The 23,841-nt window shown below is 36.5% G+C and overlaps 1 protein-coding gene and 2 long non-coding RNA genes across 6 annotated transcripts in view; all 3 read left to right on the top strand.

Moving 5' to 3' along the window:
• The window catches only part of LOC149620867 (uncharacterized), a 200,429-nt gene that overhangs the window by 593 nt on the left and 175,995 nt on the right, over positions 1-23,841 (top strand). The gene's annotated exons all lie outside the window — the stretch shown is intronic.
• LOC149620875 (uncharacterized) lies at positions 1,941-19,633 on the top strand. Of its 4 annotated transcripts, none has more exons than XM_089855312.1 (8): positions 1,941-2,072; positions 2,145-2,449; positions 2,516-2,803; positions 2,884-2,979; positions 6,856-7,008; positions 7,090-7,220; positions 8,667-8,749; positions 15,799-17,301. In XM_089855312.1, the coding sequence occupies exons 3-8, from the start codon at positions 2,528-2,530 to the stop codon at positions 16,572-16,574; spliced, it is 1,515 nt and encodes a 504-aa protein (XP_089711438.1). In that variant the 5' UTR covers positions 1,941-2,072; positions 2,145-2,449; positions 2,516-2,527; the 3' UTR covers positions 16,575-17,301. The 4 variants fall into 4 exon arrangements, with proteins under 4 accessions (XP_089711438.1, XP_089711439.1, XP_089711437.1 ...); XM_089855313.1 differs by lacking the exon at positions 15,799-17,301 and adding an exon at positions 13,618-15,660 and having other exon boundaries at positions 2,881-2,979; XM_089855311.1 differs by having other exon boundaries at positions 1,942-2,072; positions 2,881-2,979.
• On the top strand, positions 20,191-23,084 carry LOC149620874 (uncharacterized). Its single transcript, XR_016375450.1, has 2 exons — positions 20,191-22,164; positions 22,418-23,084. It is a non-coding gene; the product is annotated as an uncharacterized LOC149620874 (long non-coding RNA).

Here is a 23,841-nt window from a genome sequence, read left to right as displayed (position 1 = left end):
AGTGATCCCAAGGACCTGTAACCCCCGGATTTAGAATAAAAAAAACTGGTCCGAGCAATTAATAAACTGGTTTTGGACCTGTGCTATTTCCAAGACTGGTTGGCACGCCGGCGTACGCCGGTGATATTTCGGCGTCGCGGCGGGGCGGCGCGCTGATTAAAAGTACGTACGGCGGCGGCGGGGTTAAAAACTAGAAATGTGGCGGCGCGCCGGCGTACTATCGGTGGCGTCGGACTCTATTACACTGGCTTCTAACACCACCATCCGCTGGACTTCCGTCTATCCCACATAGACACCAATCTGTATCATTGGCTTCTACTCCATTATCATCGTTTGTTTTAGGATATACGTGGCGATCAGCTAGGGTTACGAGAAACGTCTAGCCTCCCTAAGGTGAGATCGGCCACCAAAGGTTATCGCAATTGCGCTTTTTCCTTACTATTATAATGGAAACGAATCGTATATATACCCCAAAATTTGAAGAAAGCGGGCAAGAGGGGTACCCTTCACTTTAAACGTCAATATTAGCAAAGCTTGAGATGATAATAGGTATAACTTTATTTTAAACGATTTAACTATTATTAATGTTAATTATTGAAGATTAAAATAATTAAAAATAAATTATATTTATTTAAATATTAAAGATAAACCTCTCGTGCAAAGAGAGAGATTATCATTGCCTCCTATATCTACCAAGGCCCGTGCATTGCGATATATTTTTCAAAACAACAACAAAAATGGGAAGCTCCTCTCAGAAACATAATAATTTCTTTTCTCTGTATATGAAATGAAAATATGGATAATATTGCGCTCCTTCTTTAATGGTATGAATCCTTGCCTGTCTATTAATATTTTACATGGGAGTAATACGTTTTTAGCGAAGTCTAGAGAGGATAAACATAAGCGAGATTGTTTCGGAAAAAAAATACTGCTTCCACTAATGGGTTTATACTCCATGTTACTGTTGTATAGAGTAATCATGATAAAAGCTTAAAAAACTACGAGAGGACAGACCTTTTTATCCTCTTGTTTTATTCTTAATAAGAATATAAAAGATTTATTTTGTATAAAAAAATATTTTTTGGTACTGAGATTGCTTTAGAAAAATCCAAACGGTTAGGCATTGGTAAAAAAGACATGTTTAAGCTATTTGCAGAGATGATAATTGTTTTACATGTTTTAAATAAGACTGAAGCTTCCACTCTTGTTGTTATGTTCCTTGTTTGTTTGATTGAAAACCATCTAGGTATAGATAACAGTCAGACCAAAAATTTCAAAAATATATATTTTAAATCTAATCAGATACGCCCACCTAGCTGAAAATAGACCTTTTAAATTTGCGGGAGCCATTCTTGAGAATTTTTCTTTGGTTGTAGGTTGTCAATTTATCTACCAGTAAGTATTTGTGTTTGGAAGTTGGATATTAAGTCAAATTAAGTGGTTGTAAAGAGCCAGCAGGTTTTTGCCGCTTATTTTTGTGAGTATTTGATTTTTGTATGTAAAATAGAGGAAGATAATGTTGAGAGTAAGGATGAAATGCGGAAGCGCAAAGCGCGGGAAAGGATGAGGGCAAAAAGGTCGACGTTTTCATTGGATACTTAAGTTTATATAATTTTCTCGACACGGAGAGGTAATATTTTGTTTTTCCCAACTTGTAGTATAATTATATTGTTCACTTGCCTTATGCAGTATCTATATTTAAAGCCCAAAATATAAGAGAATAAGGCCAATTGATGGCGAGCGCAAGTTTTGAAATTATAAGCCACTCCCATCAAAACATACATTTACCCCCGAAAATCAGGGCTTTAAATATTCGGGGGCAAATAGCACGGCCCGCGCGGCCAAGGCTATTTACCCCCGAAAATCGGGGCTAATGAGCCTAAATAGTGTCCAAGCAGTTCTGAAATATTTTGCCCCGAAAATCGGGGCTAAATAGCACAACACTATTTGCCCCTTATTTTCGGGGCAAAATAGCATAGCCCTTGGTTTCGGCGCGATATATGTATTTTGGGTTGTTCTACTTTTTCTTAATTTTTCATTTAATTTCTTATTTTAAATTTTACATTGTTGAGGTAATATTTTAATAAATCTTATTTTCCTCTTTCACTATTAAAATTCTTCAAAATAATATGTTATTTTCATAGGTCTGGAAGTGGTTTTGACAATACTCTCGTCGCGAGTCCTGCAAAACATTTCGCTCCCTAATAGTTCACATTCTCTTCTGATCGTCTGCTGCATTCTGGCAAATTGACGGCAGAGTTCCAAGTTTTGACCAGAAGTTTGAAACTAAACTAACTGGTATTTGTTTTACGAAATGGATTCAGATGAATGTTACCACGATAATCTAAGCAAAGCAAGGAATATCAAATCAAGAACCTGAATGCCAAGGACGTTACTTGCAAAGCCTTCCTTTTTAAAGCCATCTTATTTATGTAACGTCACTTAAGAGGTGCATTTTAATTTTGTTAGTAAGAGTTAATTTCCAGTTTTTTAATTTTTTAACTTCAATTAATAGACACGGAATAATATGGTTGCGATAAAGCATTGTTGTTACCGTGGCTGTCGCAATAACTCTAGGGATTTGGACCCCACTGTTGTGCAAGGGGCAACGTTTTACCCTTTCCCAAAGCCCAAAACTAAACTAGAAAAGTGCAAAAAATGGATAAGAGCTATAGGAAGAGAGGATTTGAACAATGTGGATAAGATAAGGAAGTTCCACTATGTATGCAATTACCATTTTGTGGGTGGTATGGGACCTACAGATGAAAACCCAGATCCTATTCCGTATGGAGCGAGCCTTAATGTGAGTATTAACACATTATCTTCAAGTTTTTGGTATTGATTGGTAAAACAATTACATTGTATACTCTTATGTCAAAGGAGGCTGGAACAGTTTCACGTGACTTTCTTGGTAACGAACCCGCAGAAGATAAAGATGTACAAGACAATCAAGTGGTTGATCAGGCTGAAGTTACGGAGGTAATAACACGTGTTATTATATTGCCATGTTAAACTTATCTATTATGACAAAAAATGGATTTATGTACTAAGAACGTCAGATCATAGCTGCATCCTTGGATCATGGATAAAGGATGGGCGTGAAAAACTTTCGACGCTCTACAGGATGTGCAACTCCCTATACTAAAAAGTAGACAAGTCGAAACTAGCGCCGCCTGGCTACCAGCGCTGGAAAGCCTCGCTTGAAAAATAAAAAGTACTGGACATAAGAAAAAACGCGCGCTACCGCAGGGTGGGAAAAATAGGCCAGTGACCCCTGGCCTGTAATAAATAAACTGGTCCATGACCATTGACAAGGTCGCGTCGTCTGCTAAACTAAAGAAGTGGATAATTAAAATATTTGAGTTAATATCTGGACTCTGGTTACCCTTGAATTTAATTAGTAGTCCCGTGAGCCACTAACCCCCTCCAATTTAATTTTTAAACTGGACCAGGTAATTTTTAAATTGGTCATTTGCCCTGTGCCATCGCCTTATTTCCCACGCTGTGCTACAGTGGATTTTTTCGCTTAGCGTCGTCTGCTAGAAGCAAAATGGTGGTTTTATTTTCTTATGTCCAGTAATTTTTATTTTTCACGCGAGGCTTTCCAGCGCTGGTAGCCAGGCGGCGCTAGTATCGACTAGTCTACTTTTTAGTATAGGGAGTTGCACATCCTATGGAGCGTCAAACGTTTTTCACGCTCATACTTCATTGAGAAACTTCGTCTGCTTATATTTAGGCTCCACCCACAAATTTTGTATATAGCGACTTCTAGTGGTCAAAAATGTCATTCTTATCTCTATTTTCAATTTTTCCTGGTTAAATAATTTTTTTTCCGAAATTGCGATAGTGTTAAAAAAAACGCAAAGTGGACAACAATGTGATATAACTCCCGATTAATCGGAATTAAGTTTTAAAGTTAAGAATATATTTAATTGATGTTTCTTTAAATAGTAGTTTCTTAAAGTATCTGGTTTTTCTTGCTTTGTACTAAAATTATTATTTTAGTACAATTATAACTTATTATTATTATTACCAAATGTGGATGAGAGGGAAAGTATGACAATGGCCATAGAACCTTTGTTAAAAAACGCGGACATCAAAGTTTCGCCAATAACTATTTAGTCTACTAGTGACTGATGGACTTGCAAACTCGCGACTGAAAGCAGGGCCGGAAATAAGCACAGGACACTGGACATTGTCCAATAAAATTTTAAAATGTCCCATAATTTTTTTAAAAACTAAGGGGGTCACTGGACACATGTCCTATAACAAATTTTTCTTATTTCCGGCCCTGACTGAAAGTACTTCAGACATTTATGGTCCTTGGTTTAACCATAGCCCACTCGATCACGCGCATCACGACGCAAGCTGCTCGTGCTATAGCTAAATTACCGAGATTTGTTTTAAACGTATCTAGTTTTATGCGCTCTTCTATTGCTTCGATAACCTTACTTAAACCCATATTATACCTTCAAATACCTTTTAAAACATTACCAGCTACTCTGTCCTGACTACAAACACAAATCGAGGAAGTACTAGCATACACAATAGCAGACGACGGTAACTGCGTAACCGCGAATTAACACAAGACCTATTTTATGGGAGTGAACAGGCCCAGTATTGCTACGCCAATAAAACGGTCAACTACGGCGAAACTCTGATGACTCGCGACTTTTGGCCATTTTCATACTTTTCCTCTCATCCACTTTTGATGGTAGTTTCTTTAAGTATCTGGTTTTTCTTGCTTTGTACTGAAATTATTATTGTAGTACAAGTTATTATTATTATTATTATTATTATTATTTACTTGCCTTATGCAGTATCTATATTTAAAGCCCAAAATATAAGAGAATAAGGCTGATAGATGGCGAGCGCGAGTATTGAAATTAAAGCCACTCCCATCAAAACATTCATAGTAGTCGAGGATGGCTAGAGAATTTGCTAGGTTCAACGTTCTTCCTACATAAACCCGTTTTTGATTATGAGGTAAGATTGTAAGAATAGAATTAAGATAGAGCTACAGATTAGCTAGCGTAGGAGCCTGATGTGTCTTTGTTTTTAAAGGGTCAGTAGTGCATCCTATCACTCCTGATCATATACAATGTGATTGAGTATAAAATTTAAAGCATAGCGCGGCTCCTGTGGATCCCCTACAAGGGGACTTTCCTCCTGAGCTCCGTGTTTCGCTTGGCAAAGGCTAGTGGGCGGGATTTATACATGCACGTATAAATCCCGCCCACTAATGTCTCCTGCCTTCGCCAAGCCAAAACTGGAGTTCGTAAGGAAAGTCACCTTGTAGGGGATCCACTGGAGCCGCGCTATTCTTTAAAGATTAGAGACTTTATGTAAATTCAATGAAAAACATAGCTCTTCGGCGCTGCCCAATTGCAAGCTATCTAAATATTAGATGCACATTCAATTTTAAAAATAATATGGATCTTGAGTACCATAATACACCTAAAAATAAATTCATTCAAAATTTACAACGGCCATACGAGTTTCTAAACCGGGCTTTCACGAATGAGGGGTGATCTTATTGGTTCGCTTAGAAATGCCAGAGAGAATTTAGAAGGGGAGTAGAAGGCCCCCCCCTTTGACTCTATTAAACATGATGACGCCCAAACAAGATGTCGCGTTGAGCTTTTTGGGGTAGGCGAGTTTCCGGTCACATGTTCTAAAATCTCTCTGTTACAAACGCATCATACCGGAAATCGACCTACCTAGATAACGTTTAGCAGACGACGTTGCGCTACATTCCAAACCACCCCTTCCACTCCCCTTCTAAAGTCTCTCTGGAAATGCGCAGAGGCAGAATTTTAGTGTCAGAATGTTTTCAGCCAATGAAAAAATGTCACCTTGGAGTTTGTATTTCTGTTCACTAGATGGCGCTTGCTTCATTTTCAATTTGCCCCTTAACGGGCGTATATATATGGCCAGCTTGTTTATTTTATTTTTAGGTCTATTCATATCTGAAAGCCTGGGAATTATTCAAATTGTATTCTAAAACGGATTTATGTAAGAACGTTGAACTTAGCAAATTCCCTACTCATGCTTGACTACTTTGAATGTTTTTGATGGGAGTGGCTTATAACTTCAAATCTCGCGCACGCCATCTATGGGCCTTATTCTCGTATCTTTTGGGCTTTAAATATTGATACTGCATAAGTCAAGTAAATAATAATGAGTTATAATTGTACTAAAATAATAATTTTAGTGCAAAGCAAGAAAAACCAGATACTTAAAGAAATTACTATTTAAATAAACATCAATTAAATACATTATTAACTTTGAAACCCAATTCCACTAAATCGGCAGTTATATCGCATATCGCATTGTTGTCCACTTTGTTTTTTTACGACTGGCGCAATTTCGGAACAAAATATTTAACCAAGAAAACAGAGATAAGAACTGCATATTTTGACCACCAGAAGTCGCTATAAACAAAGTGTGTGGGTGGAGCCAAAATATAAGCAGACGAAGTTTTTTAATAAAGTATGCGAGGATGGCGCCAGAGGTAAAGCTATGATCCGACCTTCTTAGTACGTACTACATAAATCCGTTTTTGTTGTATTTTATTTGGTTAAGCAAAATCATTACAAGAGTGCCAACACCAAACGTAATTCGAAAGATACGATATATTTTCTCTGAATGAATATTTCAGTAATTTTGGTCTAATTAATGAAAGGAATAAATCTAAATGGAATGGAAACATTATTTTTAAATTCCGGAAATAATCTTGATAAAAAACAAAAATAAATTGAAATTATAAACAGTTTTCACTGTTCGGGACTAGAGAAAATTGCTCCCCCATTAAGCTTTGGTTTGCCCATTTAATGTATGTATTTTAATTTTTAGTGTGACGTTTCAATGTCTAACATGAAGAAAGAGAGAATCAAAATTGTGTTAAGAATAAATGAGCAACAAGAGGAAATTGAGAGGCTTGATGAGGAAATTGAAAGGCTCAAGGGAATCATTGGAAACTTGAGAAATGAAGTTGAAGATCTTACGGTTTGTAACGTTCTGCCTTTTATAGTCGAGAAAAAAATCGAAAATCAGGTTAAGTTGGAAGATAATTGTTTGAATAATTAGGAAAAAAATGGAATGAATCGAAACTATGATTATGCCATAGCTGGACCAGTTCAATATGAACCTGAATCATATGGACAAGTATTGTCTCTTCCATTTTTCATACAGCAACAACCTCAAGAAGAAATTGAAAGGTATTTGAATAGAATTTCACCCCTTACTCTATTCTCCATTCCTACTTCTAAAATTAAATCTATCCCTGTTTTAACATAAATATTTAGGCGGTTTCGTCAATTCGTCAAGAAAGCCTGAAGGGCTTAAAATTTATAAGTTTATTGGGACTTGACAATTCGCGCGTAGCACGACCCCCTACTGCCATTATGGTATTCCGTATAGAGTAGAAGCTATTTCAACCACTCTTTGGACCTCTTGTTTTTTAGCTAGAGTGAGGTGCTATGACGTAGTATAACGTTAAGATATTGAAAACCGAGATTAAGCGGCCTTTACACGCTCAATGTTTTGCACAAATTAAGTGGAGGACATTAATAAAATTCATCATCTTATAAATTAATCCCAAGACTATTCACTAATTGTGCAATTAAAAATCTGTCATGATATTGAAAGCTCAATATGTAGAACAAAAATTTAAAAGTTTATTGGACAAATATAATCCACACGATTTATTCAACTATATTGAATATATTTTATCACAATAAAAAAGTTCATGTTGAGTCCATGGACCGTGTACTATTTTATTGACCAAACATATAGTTTTATTCGAATGCGAAATATTGTTCGTACTTTGAACTAGCTGTTACCCGCGGCGTCGCTCGCGTGTAATAAGAACGTCCATCAAAGTCATATAAAGAATGGGTAGATTTTACTGATGACTAATATTTTTGTAGCACCCTAGGTGCGAAGGCACTCGGTGTTGCCCGTTAGCCCGTCGGGACATTTTTCATTACTTTTCACGCGGACATTATTCCATAAAGAATGGTTTTTAGTTTTTGGCCGCCATTTAAAAAGATGGCAACAAATAAAACTCCAAAAGACCATTCAGTCTGTCTATAGGCTAAAGGAAACTAGTGTACTAAATATTTGTGAAATCGGTTGAAACGCGCGGACTTCGTTGCATAGAGAAGATTTTTTACATTTCTGGGCGCCATTTATTAAGATGGCGGCGGATTGGAAAAATCTTTCTTAGTACGCGCCTACTACTTATGAGTAACGTTCCCGCAAATTTTCAGCTTTCTAGGGCAAGCGGTTTGGGCTGGGCGTTGATTATCAGTCAGTCAGTCTGTCAGTCAGGACTTACATTTTGAGCAATAAAAACTCACTCAATATATATGTTCAGTTTTTTAAGCAAATATTGTCCAAAATTTACCGCAGATGATTTTCCATTTCCTAAAACATATTGTAGCATTATATTTGAACTTTGCACAAATATTAATCTGGATATCGTTTTATTTATACTTTGTAACTTAAACAAAGGGCTCCACGTTTTTTGCGCAAATTATTGAGCGTGTAGGGTGCCCTTTAAAGCTCGCCAAAACATTTTTTTAAATGTTTTTACCAAAGTTTCAAGTAAAAAGGTTTCAGTAAAAAATTTACAATTGTTAATTTATTTTTTATTTTTATAGTTTGCAAAGTATTCCCACTGAGTTAATCAGCAACATTTCCCATAGTCTACTCGAAAAAGAAGTCGTGGATCACAATGAACTTGGTATGAGATTTTTTTTTCTTCCAAATATTACGTTTTCTTCACCTAAACTTAAAAAACTAGTCGTTGCACAATCAGCACAACATAGAGAAAAACAAATCGGAGAGAAATTTGTTTACAACTTAGGCTCGAGGCTTAGTTCTGCTGCGGTTGTTAGTGCATCTTTCCGGAGCCTCCGCCCATGCGTGTAGCGAAGCGAGAATATTTCTTTAACTAATTTAGTTCGCCGTGTTTTCGCGCTTGGCGGCGCTTTTAGTACCGTAAAATAAACATAAGTTCAGCCTCTTGACCCCGTCGACTGCTCAATATTAGGGCAAGGTATAGACGTAGAGCAGTGAAGCCGAGGTCGCGGATAGTTCAAAAGTGTAATGTTTTTGAAAATTTCCGAAGACTTTTATTAAACAATCATTCCTAAGAAGTAAAGGATAAAAAAATTAAGGTTAAAAAAATGAAAGGTTATGAAGGGGTAAAAAATTCCTCTAATGGTATATGAAAACTGTGAATTAGCAACTTCAACAACGATGTTAAAATCTCACAATTAATTTTTTTCCATACAATCTAACCAATAGATTCAATAAAAAGTGAATAGCCCCTTAAAAATTACGTTAATTTAAAGGTGAAACCTTTCTCTTTCATAAAAGTTTCATAATTGGCCCCTAAAATATCAACGATAATTTATGGGAGACCCCGGACGCAACGGTCATATAAGCGCCACCTCGTACACACAAAGGGTAAAAATATTTGTTCTATGAAACTGGATATTTCCCCAGTTAAAAATCGACACGCATGGGCCTAGTTCATTTCGGAGGCTCCGATCTTTCATTAATATGATTGCAGCGACTCGGTATCGTGATGTCTGGGTCCTCGGCTGTGCGCCAAGGTAAGCGAGCACATGCGCTTACGATGCAGAAACGACTTCCAACATGTTGGAACTTAGAAATATTTAGACGCAGCTTGAAAGCATGATATACTGTATAGGGAAAACGGCGTCAGTACCAGTTGTATATTTCTGCGAGCCTGCGAAATACTTTATTGTGTTCACTTGTGAACGTTGTCTCGGTGAAAACCTCTATGAGTCCAGGTCAAAATGTAATAGATATTATAGGGAAACAAGTGACATATTAACATTTAGTGTAACATTTCATTAGAAAGAAGTGAGGGTTCCACTAAAATCTAAAATAGTTTATATGGAATTTCCGAGAGTCGCTACCATAACCTATCGGCATAAGTTTATAAGATATGTTCCATGAGTGCGTGTCACTCGTTAATGAGAGCTTGTCATGAAGTGACGTAGGTGAAACGTCGTAGATTCTCGTAAGGCGACGCCTAGTGAGGCCCTGTCAAAGGCTTAGTACAGACTAAAGAGGAGGATGGACTGCTAAACCGAGTGTAGTCAATTCTCACGCCGTTCTTGAACTAGCTCCCATTAAACCTCTAACATTACGAAGTATAGGTAGTTACATACTTATGGAACATATCTTATAAACTTATGCTATCGGTGAGTGGCATTTGCCTTTTGTAGTAGGTGACGTTCCTGTTGGTGGTCGCGCTCATTAGCCGTAACAATGGAGGGAATAAAATAGAGTGTCAATGGGGAAGGGGTACGGTAAATTGAATGGCACATTCATTTCTGTACCTCGTGCGCATGCGTGTACCTACCTCGGCTCACAGCTGAGGATCCAGAAGCACTGCAGTGTAAGCGTGTACGATCCAACCACGATCAACCACAGAAAGGGTTGGCACGTTTCTGCCAGTGGTGGAAAAACCGTTCTTTCCACTTCATGTGGAAACAACGAACTAAATTATAAAAATAAAAATATTCGGATTTGAAATGAAAATAAAACGTCCAAAATTTACCATAATTGTATAGGCTTATGAAGTGGGTTACATCTTCTGTATAAATATGGAGAAAAAAACCGCGTGCCAATTTTGGCAAAGAACGTTTTGGCTTGGTTGTACAAATAAATGAAAATTCAGTTCAGTAGTAGGCTGTTGGCAATTTCACACGTATTTGAAACTAAGGCCTAGAGGTCCGTGCACTCGAGCTAAAAAACTCGCGGATACTTTAAATCCTGAAGATCCTGAAGTTTTTTGTCTCTTGACAGGACGTACAAAGCTACGTTGCATAGAGACCTAGCTTTACGCGTGCTGACAACCGGTGTTGTAACAAGGTATAAACAGAATAAGCTGTCGCCCGAGATAGGGAGTTGCCTATCCTGTAGAGTGAAAACACATTTCCTCACGCGCATTCTTTATCCATGGTCTCTTACCCTTATTTGGATTGAAATGGAAAGTATACTTTGTCCGACATCAACGCGTGAGAAAGATAATATGACGGTAAAATTTGGTGAGCATGGGGTTATACAAGGGCGTGAACGAATGATTGACAGGAAGGCCTAGAACTCGCCCAGGGTTGAGATAAGGTTTATATCCAAAGGCAACTCATACATAGTGATGCCATCTTTAGAAAACCTGAAAAGCTGGCTTTGGATTACAAATTTCGCATTTAATTTAAATCTTCTTAAAGCAAAGCGCGGGTCCAGTGGATCCCCTACAAGTTGACTTCCCTCCTGAACTCCGGGTTTGTCTTGGCGAAGGCTAGTGGGCGTGATTTATAAGTGCACTTATAAATCCCGCCCACTAATGTCTCCTGCCTTCGCCAAGGCAAAACTGGAGTTCGTAAGGAAAGTCAACTTGTAGGGGATCCACTGGACCCGCGCTTTCCTTTAAGCTAGAGTCACCAAAGCAAATCCCTCGCCACTAAGCCTCGGTACGGTTCGCTACAATAGACATTTAATTTATTTTTAAAACAAACCGCGATGTTCTATCTTATTTTGTTGTCTTGTATTTAGTTCCAGAAAATTTGAAATTATTACTTCAAAACACCCCCCCCCCTTATGATGCTTAGAAACCTATCACGGATGATCGAGCACTATATCATGCCTTATTATTGTCTTCATGTAGGATTGCTGGTATGTTATCGATTGGGCGTGTTATCAAAACAGCATTGTCCAAAACGGCTTTTTCATAAGCGCGTTTGCCATAATAGCTATTTCTCGTTTTAGCGCATTTTGATTACAGCGTTTATATCTTGAGCGTACGAAAGTACGCCTTTTCCAAAATATTGTTGTTTATCTTCATTAACTTCCCAAAATAATATGCCTTTTCCAAAAAATTATATTTTATATTTACTTCCGATATAACATTACTCCTTTTTGCATAATAGTGTTCTTTGTCCTATATACTTAATATAATAGATATTTCCCTCCCTATCAATCACAGTTTGGGCGGAAACAGCAACCGCTGTTTTGGGAAATAGCGCTGTATCGAGAAACGCGGAAACAGCAACCGCGGTTTTGCTTGTACGCGGTTTAGCAAACCGCTGTTTTAGGAACCGCTTTATTCCAAAACGCTCTTTTGAAAACCGCTCAACTACCCGTGAACCGGATTGTTCGATCCCAATATAGACAACTCGAATACGTACAGAAAATCCAACACCTGGGCTCTTAGGTTATTTTCCTCGCGCCAAGGAACAGCGCAGTGGCGTCGCTAGGCCTTTTTTGGGGGGGGGGGCTATAGCCCCCCCCCCCCAAATTCCAAACTTAGCCCCCCCAAAATAATCCGTAAACCCTACCAAAAATTTGCTGTTAGCAACCTAAAATTCTGTAGCAATATATAAAAAATTTTCAATATCAAACTAAAATTTTGAAGAAAAAAACAGATGGAGACAAGTAAAATGTTTCATGTTCTTTCAAAGGGAGTTCCAATAGTGTGGACTAAAAGCTAACCAAAACTAAAAGTAAACTAAAGACGAGTGAAAATCCTTCATAATCGGTTCCGTAGTCCTTATCAATAAAAGGTTGTACATCTTTAAAATACGAATAATTTCACGTTGACACAAATTTACGGATAGTTTTAAAGGTCTACACATTTTCCAAAGAACCCATTATGCAATTTTTAGCCACATCGTAGTAGTACTGGCCGGGGTTTTCGCTTTCGTTATCGTCAGATTTTAGCTTAAATGGAAACAATAGTGGTAGCTGAGCTCAGTTAGAGATTTTATTTTAATTAAAAAAAATTTCATACCGCACCCGGGAATTGAACCCGGCTGGCTGGCGCAGCAGCAAGAGACGCCACCACTGTGGGGTCGGACACTTCTGATTTTTTGTTTAGGGTCTTTGAATTTTTTTCTTTTTATTTATGTGCTAATTAAATAGATAACGATGTGGCTACTATTAAGTCACAGCCCTTGGGCCATCTTGTTTATATTAAGTTCTTATAATAACTTTAAAATAGTTTGCCCAGATTTAGCCCCCCCAAATTTCAAACCCTAGCGACGCTACTGGAACAGCGCCAGACTGAGCTCGAGTTTACTAAACACTGGATTCTAGCCAACTCACACTGCCTCTAGCTGTTCGTCTTGGCGCGAGAGAAATAACCCAAGGAGGCGACCCCGCTCCTGTGGTGTTGGCTTCTCTTCTGGAGTTAATGGAATGGACTGTAGCGCAGCCATTAATTCTTTTTTTTTTTTTTGCCCAGTATGTGAAATCTGATTCGTAAGGGCATACTTTTAATGAGTACCGTAGCAGTTTTACGTTCCGCTCGCGGCTCCCTTATCAATATATTATTCAGTTTGCTCCTTATTTTACAAGAAGTCTACAGCAAATAACTGCGAACTGTGAATCTATTATAGCTTTTGTTTATTAATGCACAATAGCTACAACCTATAGTTTTCATACTCCCGGGTGTTCCGGTTCTTCCTTGCTTTATCAACACTTTCAAAACCGTATATATTTGATGCTGATATGTAAACTTGATACGAACAACTGATGATCATTTCTTTGATCAAATGTTGTTTATGCTTTATGTAGGGAAATTCCAAGAAAACGGTTTTACCAAACAGAACAATTCTAGTGAACATCACGTTAGGAAGAAAATTAGAGAAAAACGGTTCAAATGTGATCAGTGTGACTATGCCTGCAGTTACAAGTGTAAATTGGTCGCTCATCGACGTATTCACAGTGGTGAAAAGCCGTTCAAATGTGATCACTGTAAATATGTCGCCTCATTTCGGAGTGATTTGGCTAGACATATACGCGTTCACACTGTTGAAAAAGCCTTTAAATGTGATCTGTGTGACTACGCCAGCAAAAACAAGAATCATTTTATCTCTCATCAACGCATTCATAGTGGTGAAAAACCGTTCAACTGTGATCAGTGTGACTATGGTACCAAGAGAAGGTGTGATTTGATCAAACATCAACGCATTCACAGCGGTGAAAAACCATTCAAATGTGATTATTGTGATTACGCCTGCAGTTCCAAGGATAGTTTGATCATTCATCGACGTGTTCACAGTGTTGAAAAGCCGTTCAAATGTGGCCACTGTAATTATGACACCTCATTTAAGAGCAGTTTAAGCAGACATCAACGCATTCACACTGGCGAAAGACCCTTGAAGTGTGATCAGTGTGATTATGCTAGCACGAAGAAGACTTATTTGCTCATTCATCAACATAAATGCCATGGTGTAAAACTGTTTTAATTATATCAGCATGTAAAGGCAAGAGGTATCAGAACTAATAGATTGGATGTAAAGAAAAATGTTATTGTAGAATATTTTGTTCATATGAAAATAAAAACATGGAAAATAATGAATATTTTAAAGGGCATATCACACTTTCTATATTTGAAATGACTTTTTACCAAGTTTCTTATAATTGAAGTAGGTTTGTTAGGTTAACCAATTAATCAGAAGTATCCAGTTTTTAAGCTGTCATTGTTTTTGTAGTGTGTGTGGTCATAGTTGAACGACTTAGTTTTGCCTTTGTCAAAGAATAATTAATTCCTATAGCATTAAAAGTATTAGAGTAAGTGGCATAAAACTTTGGAACACTTGAAGTACTGAACTCAAAAACCACGCGTGTAATTTAAATTAGCAATGGACTCCTATGTACATCAGACTGATCCCAATAAAGCTCTTGTTTAGTTCCAATATTGGTGTATTGTTTAGTCTGAATACTGTGTTCCTGCCCTGGTGGAAATCCTAAACGTTGCATGGGTTGAGGACTCTGTCTTTTCTATACCCCATTATTTAAATATAATTAATAATATGCGAAAACCAGAGGAATAAATCTCATTAGAAAAAACTGATTAAGTGCGGTCACATGAATATAAAGGTTAATTCTGCTAAAATTTTGCATTTAAATGTACAACTAAAATCATATACAGTATTTACGTCTGGGGCTCCTTAACCTATCGGTGTGTACCTTTGTTAATGGGTGGCATTCCTTGTCGAGGTTCGTCCTTCGTACCCTTGACATATCAACTTTTCCAAAAGGGCGAGGTAAGCCCGTTAGTACCGTTTAGATTTGAACAGTCAGATAGTATAATTCGGTCAAAAATCTTCGCGTCCGAAATAGTTTCCACTCCCTCTTTATAATAATATCTCTGACGACTGCGTACATAGCTAACATCATAAGTTTATAAGATATGTTCCATAAGTATGACGCTACCGTTACTTCGTAATGCTAGAGACTTACTGAGAGCTAGATCGTGAACGACGCGAGAATTGAATACACTTGGTTTTGCAGTCCATCTTCCTATTTAGTCTGTACTAAGCCTTTGACAGCGCCTCACCAGGCGCCGCTTTACGAGCATCTATGACGTTTCAACTACGTCACTTCATGACAAACTCTCAGTAACTAGTGACAAATTTACGGAACATATCTTATGAACGTATGGTAACATGCATACGCTCATAAAGAAAAGTTATACGCTATTGTCAAATGTCCGATAGAAACGATGTACTCCCCTAACGGTAAAGAACTGTTTGATCATCGTCTTACACGAAATCTACAGCCAATGATTGATTGTAAACCATGAATAAAGTATACTTTTTGTTTTTATCAGTACACTTGAGCTACTACTTTCATTTTTCATTCGCTTTAGCATTATGAATGTTCTTATTCTAGTCAAATGCATTTAATAGGATATATTGATACGAATAGTACATGAGCGTTTCTTTGATGAAGTGTTTTTGCTTTGTGTAGGAAAATTACAGGAAAAGGATTTTACTGAAAGCAACAATTCTAGCGAAGATGAAAGGTGTATAGAAGATCAGGCTAGAAAGAAAATCAGAGAAAATCGCTTCAAATGCGATCAATGCGGTTATGCTACCTCGCGGATGGATTGTTTGATCCGACATCGAGGCATTCACAGTGATGAAAAACCTTTCAAGTGTGATCTGTGTGATTATGCCGGCAAGCAGAAGAATAATTTAAGGAAACATCGACTCATTCACAGTAATGAAAAACCGTTTAAATGCGATCTGTGTGCTTATTCTAGCACGAGGAAAACGAGTTTAGTCTTGCATCAACGCGTTCACACTGGTGAAAAACCTTTCAAATGTGATCAGTGTGACTACGTGAGCAAATTCCGTAATAATTTGATGGCACATCGACTCATTCACAATGGTGAAAAACCCTTCAAATGTGATCAGTGTGACTATGGTACCAAGAGAAGGTGTGATTTGATCAAACATCAACGCATTCACAATGGTGAAAAACCCTTCAAATGTGATCAGTGCAATTATGCCACTACGGACAAGGGCACTTTGAAAAAACATAAAGGCATTCACGGTGGTGAAAAGCATTTCAAATGTGGTCAGTGTGAATATGCCAGTATACATAGGGCCGGTTTGATTTCGCATCTACGCTTTCACAGTGATGTAAAACCGTTTAAATGTGATGAGTGCGAATATGCCACTACGCACAAGCGCATTTTTAACGCGCATAAACGTATTCACAGTGGTGAAAAACCATTCTAATGTGATGTCGTTAGAAGAGTACTTTGGTCATACATCGAAGTACTCACAGTGATGGAAAGAAGTTCAAATGTGATCACTGTGATTACGTCACCTCATTTCATGGTGTTTTTATCACACATCAACGCATTCACAGTGGTGAAAGACCCATCAAGTGTGTTCAGTATGACTGTATTAGCACGAAGAAGCCTTAATTGCTCAAACATTAACGTAAAGACAGTTGTAAAATGATGAAAGTAGCTATACCAGAAGTCATAAGGCCAGTGGGATCAGAACTCATAGAAATCGAACTAATAGTTTGGAAAAGGCTGTAATAGAATATTTCGTTTTGATCAAAAAGAACATGGAAAGAACCGAATTTTGAAAGGGCATCACACCTTCTGTATTTAAAACGGCTTTTTAATGGATTTTTTATTATTAAAATGTGTTTGTTGGGTAGATCAATTGATATGGAGTTTCCAGGGTTCATTTTCTTAAACTACCATTGTTTCTTCAGTACGCGTGATGAAAGTTTAGTCATTATCAAATAGTAATTAATCTTTTCAGAGTAAATGACAAAAAACTTAGGAACATTTAAAAATACCAAACTCAAAAAACAAGCCTTTTTAAAATTTTTAAAAATTCACTTTGGAAATATATTTAAACTACATTCAATTTATATTAGCAACGGACTCTTATGTAAATCAGGCTGCTGCCTGATAGGAATATCCCAATAAAACCTTTTTCTATATCCCAGGCCATGATTTGATAATTAGAAAATCCCTTCTATTTATACTCAATCAAAACCTCTATTGAATTTAGAATTAAGAGCTCATTATTTTTTCCGAGTTAGACCCAAGGTTTCACGACCAAGGCTGTAAACTTCGTCACAACCTATCTTCATTTCACTAGCAAAGGCTGAAGTATCTCAGTTTTCGTGGTATGAAGTTAAATTGACAAGTTTCTATGGGTTTTAAAAATCTTTTTAGCTGGACCTCTAGGCCTTAGTTTCAAATACGTGTGAACTGAAACCTTTGCCTACTACACGTGTTTGAAACTAAAGCTTAACGGGTCCGTGAACTCGAGCTAAAAAATCTCGCGGATACTTTAAATCCTGAAGTTTTCGTCTCTTGTCGGCACGTGCAAAGCTACGTTACATAGAGACATAGTTTTGTGCGTGCTGACAACCGATGTTGTAACAGAGTATATACCGAATAAGCTGTCGTTCGAGATAGGGCGTTGCCTATCCTATAGCGTGAAAACAAATTTCATCACGCGCATTTTTTATCCATGGTTAGATTATCGCAATTAAATACCTGGAAAATTATTATAATTTTCTTGTAATTAATAGTTCCCATGAATCCAACGAATATCTATAGCATACGGTGCGTTGTATTTTCCGACCATTCCTACTGTAAGTTACGATTTATTTAAATAACACGGGTAAAAATTATTCGATTTGACAACTCCAGATGTATTTCATTTCCTGGAAAATGTTTCTTCACAAAAAGGGACAAATATTATACAAAAACGAGTTTTGCTTCGAAATCTTTAAAAAACTGCATTTATACACAATCCCTGATTCTTTCAAACCCACAAAGGGCCAGAAATTATAAATTAAGTTTAATCAACATGAGAAGTGTGGTTTTAATTGCATAGTTCAAAAATTTGCTGTGATTCTGAATTTTCCAAAAAGGCTATAAATGCGGCATTTAAAAACAAAACATTAAAAATTTTCATTCAAAGAAGATAAGAACATCTATTCTAACTCAATGATAATTTTCATACCAATGACACGAAGTATGACATGCGTTTAAAGCTTGTAATCAAAATGACGAATCTTATTTCAAGAGTAGCACAGGGATATTTCACCCGATCTGTTCCAACCTGAATATTTTTAGACTAAATAATTTGTATTTTCTCGTGTTAAATAATTTACATAGATTCTTTAAGGTTTCATGCATGAAAATCTGAGCTCTCTTTTTTCCCAAATGCCACATTTAAAATTTTGAATCATAACAAATGATTGAACTACGCAATTTAAACAAAATGGTAATATTCTAATTTGATACGAATAGTACATGATCGTTTCTTTAATGAGATATTTTTACTTTGTGTAGGAACATTCCAGGAATCGGGTTTTACTGAAAGCAACAATTCTAGTGAAGATGAAAGGTATATTGAACATCACGCTAGGATGCGAGTTAGAGAAAAACGCTTCAAATGTGATCAATGTGCCTATGCTACCGAGCGGAAAAGTAAATTGATCCAACATAAACGCATTCACAGTGATGAAAAACCCTTCAAGTGTGATTTGTGTCACTATGCCTGCAAGCAGAAGAATAATTTGATCCAACATCTACGAATTCACAGTGGTGAAAAATGCTTCAAATGTGATCAGTGTGATTATGCCACTACGCACAAGAGCAGTTTGAACAGACATCAACGCATTCACAGTGGTGAAAAACACTTCAAATGTGATCAGTGTGACTTTGGATGCACGGACAAAAGTAATTTGATCTCACATCGACGCATTCACAGTGATGAAAAACCGTTTAAATGTGATCACTGTGACTATGCTGGCAGATGGAAGATTGACTTTATCCGACATCAACACAAACACAGTGGTGAAAAACCATTTAAGTGTGACCAGTGTGATTATGCTAGCACTAAGAAGACTTATTTACTCAAACATCAACTTAAACACAGTGGTGTAAAAATGTCCTAAAACGATCGGAGTAATTATTGTAGAAGGCACGAGGACAGTGGGATCAGACCACATAGAAATCACATTGACTAATTATAACCAAAAGTCTGATAAGACTTCATACAAAAAGTACTTTCTCAAGAAACCCCACTTCGTACTACTTTCAGAACTTCCGGATAATTCGCCTAGCTATTGGTTATTTTTGAATTTAGGTATCTCTTTCGCATTGGTTAGTGTAGACTACCGTCGTCTGCAGTGTAAATTACATGTTTTCTATTGCCACAGCTAGAACCGAGAATCAGTTAAGTACTTTTTGTATGAAGTCTTATCAGGCTTTTGTAATAACGGATTGTTTAGAATATATCGTTTGTTTCAACGGAGCCTACGTTAATAAAGGCCCGCGCATACTGGCTTTCCAGGATTTTTTTTTGGCATTTTGGTTCGCCGCGTGTCTCCGCTTGGTGCGCTCTTAAGAGTACGGTTTTAAATTTAAAATTGGTTTTCGCGGGCGATTGCAACGTGTGTCGCAATCCAAATCCCGTTTCGTACGGCGCAGAGAGCCGAGAGAGAGAGAAAGAGCAGAAGCATAAGTACTAGGTTGGAGCCGATGGATCTTTCCAATAAGAATTATAAATTCTATCTTTCAAATAAGAATTATAAATTTTATCTTTCCAATAAGAATTATAAATTCTATCTTTCAAATAAGAATTATAAATTTTATCTTTCCAATAAGAATTATAAAATTTATCTTTCTAACTATAAATATAAAATTTATCTTTCTAACTATAAATATAAAATTTATCTTTCTAACTATAAATATAAAATTTATCTTTCTAACTATAAATATAAAATTTATCTTTCTAACTATAAATATAAAATTTGTCTTTCTAACTATAAATATAAAATTGATCTTTCTAACTATAAATATAAAATTGATCTTTCTAACTATAATTATAATATTTATCTTTCTAACTATAATTATAATATTTATCTTTCTAACTATAATTACAATATTTATCTTTCTAACTATAATTACAATATTTATCTTTCTATAATATCTTTCTAATTATAATAATATATAATGAATATTTGCGACTCCAACATTAAAATAAAAATTTCAATCGGAGCCTACGTTATTATAAATTTTATCCTTCTAATAATTATTATTATAAATTTTATCTTTTAAATAATAATAATTATACAGATATATAAGAAATGCATGCGTTTCCTCATATAAAAAATATTTTAGTCAAAACAATTTTATGCATGATCCCTCTAATCTTCCCGCTCTACAAATTCAAATAAATGGAAGATCCCTTAACATTTAGTTCTAAAAGCGCCACCTTTCGAGAATCAAGCGCAAAAAACAAGCTGGCGCGTCCTTTCAATGCCGCCCATAGCCAGAAGGCTATGCGCGGGCCTTGATTAACGTAGGCTACGGTTTCAAGAAAAAACCGTTGAAAATAATGAGTATTTAAAGTACATCATATTTTGCTTCTATAATTAATCATAGGCATCCATGGTCGATTTTCCTTAACTGATATAATTTTACAAGGGATAGATAGACTTTTTTAAGACGGAATGGGTAACAGGGTTATTCGGGTGCGCGTCCAAGTCCACGACCCCCTTACCCGTGACGGAGTGGTATGAAAAAAGAGGCGGGTCTTATTTTTTTATGGCGTTGTATGTATATCCGGGTCAAATAAACGTCGTCTGCCCCTTTTACTGCCAAGTTGGAATGGGCTCGGATTGTAATTTTTGAAATAACATTGTTTAAAAATGGAAGTTACACAAGACATATGGCTTGCAACTGAAAAAAACGGGGAAGACCCAAGAAAATTAAAAGTGAGATAGAATTGAGTAAAAGTCTTCATTGATATTACAGCACGAACAGGTTTTAACCAAACACTAAGCTCACAAAACTCCTGACCATTCACTAAGCCTTTCTTAACTTCATCAAATTCGTTTACAAAATCATGAGGATAGTAGACATGATTGGCTTAAGAAAGAATTAGCGAACACTTTTCACCTTTACAGATGTACTCCAAATCCAAAACACCTGCACTAAATTCACTAACTACCTTCTTAATTGCTATTAAAAACAATTCCCGAATAATTACCGGACCCTCGCATTTAGACGGCTCCATTTTGAACCCCTGTGAAGACGCTTATCTGTACAACCATAGCCCACTCGATCCGCGCTCTTTAGCTATAGCGCCAGCAGCTTGCGTCGTGACGCGCGTGATCGAGTGGGCTATGGTACAACGCAAGAGGGGTCGTATTCATGGCGACAGAGGTAAACAGGAATTACGTATTTTTGGCCCTCCTTGTCAGCAACGTCACCAATACGTAGTTTTTGTGAGCCAATAAGATAATTTAATTTTTTGGTTACGTGTTGAAGGAAGGGACTATATACTCGTGTATGAGTCGGACTGAAGTAAAGGCCAAACATTGTTTATTCCGTCTTAAAAAAGTCTATCTATCCCTGGTTTTACACTATGCTTGATCAGAGTTGGACCGAATTTTGTTCAGTCTTTATATTGCATACCATATTTATTCTATTTTCTACCTGAAGTTTGTAGATCAATTAATTTATTGTTCAATTTTAATTTGTTAACCTTTTGAATTGGATCCTAACACGTGTGTTTTTAGTTTGTGCAGGGAGGAGAGACTTGAGAGGGAGTGTTAAAGTGAATAGGCGCGTTCTTTCGCTTCGTGGCCAAAATCGTCTCTCTCTGGCGCTGACTCAGGGACTCATGGCGGTGTCCGCGCGCATGCGTCAAATTTAAAAACCGGCTTTGAACTAGAAGGGGAAGGTCGTGTTTGAATTTCTGCCATGGTTAACTATAAGAAGTGTTGTTTTTTAATTGTTCAAGTAACCCTAAGTATTTAACAAGACCCGACATGGTAAATTTCGTTTTCAAACCATTTCCTAAACCAAAAACACTGCTTGAAATTTATTGAAAGTGAATAGAAGCTAGTGGAAATCGGTCTTCCACTAGCTAATATCCATCTTTTACATTTTTTTATCTGGGTTTTTTGCTTTGGAAACGCGTGGAAGGATATTCTTTTCATATATATTTTTAAGCCTTGAATCATTCCTACAACCGTTACAAAAACAATTTGGCATTTTTATTAAGCCTCGGTTTCCTCCCAACAGACGTTGATTGTTGGTTGAACAGAGTGAGTGGGGCAACAGTCGATGGAAGCGGAAGCTGGCGGCAGAGAGAACTGCTGGCGGTAGTAAACCACGTCACTCGCGCCTGCGCGTTAGCTAAAATTGTGGAACGGAGATAAAAAATTGCTACCCCCACTTTCTTTCCCATTTGCCACTGTATGACGGTTTTTTTAGCATTAGATCAAGACTCCCTCTAACGTTCCTTACTCCCTGGTTTGTGTTTGAAGTAAAAAAAATCACTTAAAAAAATTCATAGAATCATTGAGTACAGATTGGTTAGTATCAAATTTCACCTAGAATTATACATCTTTGGCAGTGTTCTCAAGCGGGTATTGATTAATTTTCTGAAGCATTTGTCATAGTAATTAGAATAAATAATTCAAATCAATTTGAACAAATTTTTTGGTTTTAGTTTTGTTATTTCAATTGCACAAGGATTGTGATATTTAAATAACATATTATAATAAAAAATTTTACTTTTCAAAAAGGTTTTAAAAAGAATTTCATTTCTCTTTGAAATGATAAAAAAGTAAAAAAAACCATACTTTTTAATTGTTTCTTAGCCACTTAACATTGTAAAAGCTGACACCGTAATATTTTAAAGTAAGATTAATTGTGGAAATAAATTAGAACTGAAGTTAGATCGTCATATGACGCATCTTTGTTTTTTTTTTTCGTATTTTTTTTTCTTAATTAGTGTGGTTATAAGTGGAAAGGAACACAATCCATAGCGAAACAAGGACTATCTCTTTCAAACCCGCAAAGGGTAAGAAATTATAAATTAATATTGATATTGTAATACGAAAATAAGTTCAATCAAATGTGAAATTTTATTTTTATTCCATTGTTCTAAGATTTGTTATGATTCGAAGTTTTAGAAAAAAACTGGTACAAATGCGGTATTTCGAATAAAGGAGGACCAGATTTTCATGTATGAAACAAAATATAATTTGTTCTCGCCGACAATACTTTTGTATGTAAAATATTAACGCGAGCAATTAAAAATAATTTAGTCTTTTAAATTGTCTGAGTGGAATAGATCAGACGAACTCATAATTTGAGTAAAATGTAGGTAAACTACTCGTGAAATAAGATCCGCCATTCTGATTACTAACATTAAGAATAGTGTTCAAAAAATTATACCCCTTTTATGTAAAATTTCGAATCATGACAAATTTTAGAACTATGCAATAAAAACCAAACTTCTCATATCGATTAAACTTAATTTCATATTGCAATACCTATATTTCTAATTTTTGGCCCTTTTGTGGGTTTGAAAGAGAGTGCTTGTTTCACAAAGGATCGTGTATAAATCCAGTTTTTTAAGGACTTAGAAGCAAATCGTGGGTTAGTTGGAATGGTTGCAAATACATTGCACTGTATGAAAGCACACTATAACGATATTC

The sequence above is a fragment of the Phalangium opilio genome, unplaced genomic scaffold, assembly GCF_054372755.1.
Source record: "Phalangium opilio isolate 3A_F unplaced genomic scaffold, DU_Popi_V2 ptg000209l_1, whole genome shotgun sequence".
NCBI lineage: Eukaryota > Metazoa > Arthropoda > Arachnida > Opiliones > Phalangiidae > Phalangium > Phalangium opilio.
The sequence above is the reverse complement of the archived record's forward strand: the minus strand, read 5'-3'. Positions and strand labels throughout refer to the sequence as shown.